This window comes from Crocuta crocuta, unplaced genomic scaffold (genome assembly GCF_008692635.1).
Source record: "Crocuta crocuta isolate KB4526 unplaced genomic scaffold, BGI_CrCroc_1.0 scaffold978, whole genome shotgun sequence".
Taxonomy (NCBI): Eukaryota; Metazoa; Chordata; class Mammalia; order Carnivora; family Hyaenidae; genus Crocuta; species Crocuta crocuta.
In genome coordinates this window covers 419,780-423,255 of record NW_027530876.1, presented here as the reverse complement: position 1 = coordinate 423,255, position 3,476 = coordinate 419,780, and the positions used below count along the sequence as shown (strand labels likewise).

The window sequence follows — 3,476 nt, the reverse complement described above, 5'->3', positions numbered from 1 at the left end:
CCCCAGAAGGAGCCACCCAGCCGCTGCCCTCAGTGTGTGGCGTGGTCTTTCAACCCGCCGGCAGGATGCAGCCCAAGAGGTGGAAGGTACCGCCCCCAAGCGGGGCCCAGGCACGCCCGGTCAGGCCGGTGAGGCCGGGCCCGGCAGGGCCGCGCGGAGGCCTCGCGTCAGGGGCCCAGCGCCAGGGCAACCCCTCCTTCGGCAGGGCCTCACCTTATGCAGCTGCCCCTGGGTGTCCCCCAGGAAAGCTATCGTGTGCCCATCTGCCTGGAGGCCCGCGACGGCACTGATGGGCTGCGGGAGCTGCAGCGCAGGCCTGGCCTCTAGGGCCTGGCGACCGGCAATGGGGCTGGGCGTGTGCTCGTCGCCGCAGGGGTATGACTCCGGGGAGTCCTGGGTGGACAGGGAGGGGAGAATCAACTCCTGGAAGAGGTGGGAAGTGACCCCCCCCGCCCCCCTCCCCGGGCCTAGAGTTAGTCGCGGCTGGAGGGCTAGGCCGGGGAACCCCGGGGGACGGAGGACGGGCGCCCAGCTTCGGCAGGACAAGCTCGCACAGCAGAGGAACAAAGGCAAAGAGCAGCAGGCCAAGAGCACCTAGGAGCCTGTCCCTCCTTGACATCCTACACGCAGCCGGCTGTCACCTGACGGCATCCAGCTCCCCAGAGCCCAGGGTTACATGCGGCAGTCCCTGCCTCGGACCAAGAGACACGACGACGGCCAGGAAAGGCGGGGCCGCCTCAGGCAGGCAGCACACAAAGCCCACGGTGACAGGGGCACTCACGGGGGGCAGGGCGACGCAGCGAGATGTGACTCCGTACTCCACGGCAGCTTCCTCCGCGCCGCTGGGGCCCCGGCCACCGGCCGTGTAGCAAAGGCGACGGGCCTGTTCCATGCTCCCGTCCAAGTCGGCCAGCGGAAAGGCGCACAGGGCCGCCCGTGCCCCTCCAGGGCCGGCGGCAAACGCGCCCAGCAAGGCAGTCGGGGTGAGGAAGGCAGCCTGGACGAGGCCCTGGCCCTGGCAGGTGAGCGGCACCTCCACGTAGGAGTAGAGGTAGGCGTCCCCGAGACAGAGCCGGGCCACGTAGGAGCGGTACTCGGCCTGCGCCCGCGCCCCACGGCGGCGGAAGACGAAGTAGGCAGAGCGGGCGTTGGCGAAGGCCGCCACGTAGCTGTTGTTGTAGTCTGAGAAGTCGCCCACCACGAGGCGGCCCAGGCCCTCGCTGGAGAAGGGCTGCGGCCCGGCCAGGTGGCGCACGGTCAGGGGCGGCACCCCTCCCGACAGCTTGCCCGCCAGGCCTCTGGCCACCATCAGGAGGTCCCGGCCTGGCGTCGGCACCACCAGGCCCACCGTGGCCACTCCCGGGGCGTTGGCGGCCACAAACTGCCCGTCGCCAGGGTCCTCGGCCTGGTACAGCACCTGGGCCACGTCGTCGAGGCGCCGCTTCTCACCCACCCCCTGCCGCACCTGCCCGCAGGCCACCAGCTCCCGGGCCCGGCCGCTCACCAGCAGCAGCTGGTTGGCGTTGTCGGTGAGCCGGGCCTGCGGGCAGTCGGCCGGGTCACGGAAGGGCACGCAGTCGGGACTGTCGAACACAGGGCCGGTGACAGCCACGGCCTCGAGCTGCAGCTCGGGGCCGAGCTGGAAGAGGCGGTTCACGGCACCGACGTAGAGCGTGCCACGGCCAGGCGCCAGTGCCAAGTGGTTGAAGGTGGCGTTGGGTGCGGAGAAGCGGCGGGCCTCGCTTGGAGGCAGCGGGGGGCACAGCAGCAGCAGCAGCAGCAGGAGCCGGGGCCCCAGGGGAGGCCGGGGAGGCATCACAGCTACCTGGGGTGAGAGTGGAGCCAAGCGAGGCCCGGTGGGGGGAGAGCACCAGCCTCCGCACCCCGCGCCCGCACGTGTCAGGGCCAGCGAAAGATGCCAACGAAGAGGGGTGGGGAGAGCGCCGGAGGAAGAGAAGAATCCAGAAGAGACACAGATAGAAAGGGAGTCAGAGAAAGAAACAGAGGGAGACATGGAGAAAAGAGGCAGAGAGAGAGAGAGAGAACAGAAAGAGGCGCAGACGGGGTATCCACGACACGGAGAGAGGGTGGGCTGAGTGACAGTAGGGCAGGGACGGAAATGAAAGGAGAGGAGTGTGGAGCAGGGGAGAAGCAGGAGGTGCTGATGGGGAGACTCGAGGGGAGGCAGAGGGAGGGCAGCCAGGCAAGGGGGAAGGGGCGGGGAAGACAAGGCAGACGGCAAGGACATAGAACAAAGGCTAGTGGAAGTCTCTGTGCTTGCCATCCAGGCAAAGAGCCCGGATCCTGCCTGGGGGCCAGGGGAGCCCGGCCACCATGCAAGGTGGGGGACAGCAAGGGTATGCAGACAAAACAAGCCCTGGGCAGGCAGGGCCAGCTGTAAAGAGGGACCTGGGGCGCCTGGGGGGCTCAGTCAGTTGAGCGCCCAACTTCAGCTCAGGTCGTGATCTCGGGGTTCGTGGGTTCGAGCCCCGCGTCGGGCTCTGGGCTGACTGCCGGCTCAGAGCCTGGAGCCTGCTTCATATCCTCTGTCCCTCTCTCTCCGCCCCTCCTTCTCTTGTGCTCTTGCTCTCTCGTGACAATAAATAAACATTAAAAGGAAAAAGAGGGACCCTTGCCAGTGGGGAGAGGGAGCGAGTGCTGGAGAGGAGAGACAGCCAGGGAGAAACTGAGGCCTCCAGAGAACTGCAGGCTGTGCCAATGATGGCAATGGAGGCAGGGCAGAGGAGAGCAGGTCATGTCACAGGGGGCTGCGAGGGGGGTCAGAGCAGGGGCTGGGCGACACCCGGGAGCCAGGCGGAGTGGGCACTTGGGGAGGCGGTGGGGAAGCACCGAGAGATGATACTCTACTGGTGGTGCTGACGTGCAGGCGTGAGAGAAAGAGAAGGGTGAGCCTGGCTGGGGAGAGGGCACTCGGGGGGCGAAGCCAGGCCAGGGCACCCCCAACCCCCACGCATGTGGCGCCATTGGGAGCTCACGCTAAAGCTATCTCCCATGGGCCTGCGGGGGGCCCCTGCTGTGCACATCCACCCCGCATCCCAGCCCCTGCTCCGCAATGTCGGGTCCCGGCGGCTGCCAGGTGACCAGGCGACAGCTGCCCAGGAAGAGCCAGCTCAGCAGGCAGAGCCCCTGGGCACAGAGCCACAGAGAAGGGGACGGAGAGCAGGTCCTAAGTTGGGCCAGGGTCCTGCACAGCTGGGCAATGGCAGTATGTGCCCTCCAGGAGCCAGCCCGCTGTCACTTGGTGCCCTGCGGCTTGGTGGCAGAGACGGGAGCCTGGGCCCTGGCAGGCGTGCTGGCTGGAGGCAGAGCCCCGAGGAAGGCCTCCGAGCCCCTTATCTCAGGGACACAGACAGGAAGGTCAGGCCTGGCTTGGGGACGGGGGCATTTCCTGTAGAGCCGGGATATCGGCGGCCATGCCCGGGGTATGTGGGTGAGGGGTGGAGACGCGGTGCATC

The 3,476-nt window shown here is 67.8% G+C and overlaps 1 protein-coding gene across 1 annotated transcript in view; it reads right to left on the bottom strand.

Moving 5' to 3' along the window:
• The window catches only part of PLXNB3 (plexin B3), a 17,137-nt gene extending 13,978 nt beyond the window's left edge, over positions 1-3,159 (bottom strand). The window contains exons 1-2 of the mRNA XM_077769604.1: positions 782-3,159; positions 214-393 (exon numbers count right to left, since the gene is read on the bottom strand). Of these exons, the coding sequence (XP_077625730.1) occupies positions 214-393; positions 782-2,284 (1,683 nt within the window). The 5' untranslated portion in view covers positions 2,285-3,159. The remainder of the gene's footprint in view (positions 1-213; positions 394-781) is intronic.
• Positions 3,160-3,476: the final 317 nt, after the last annotated feature.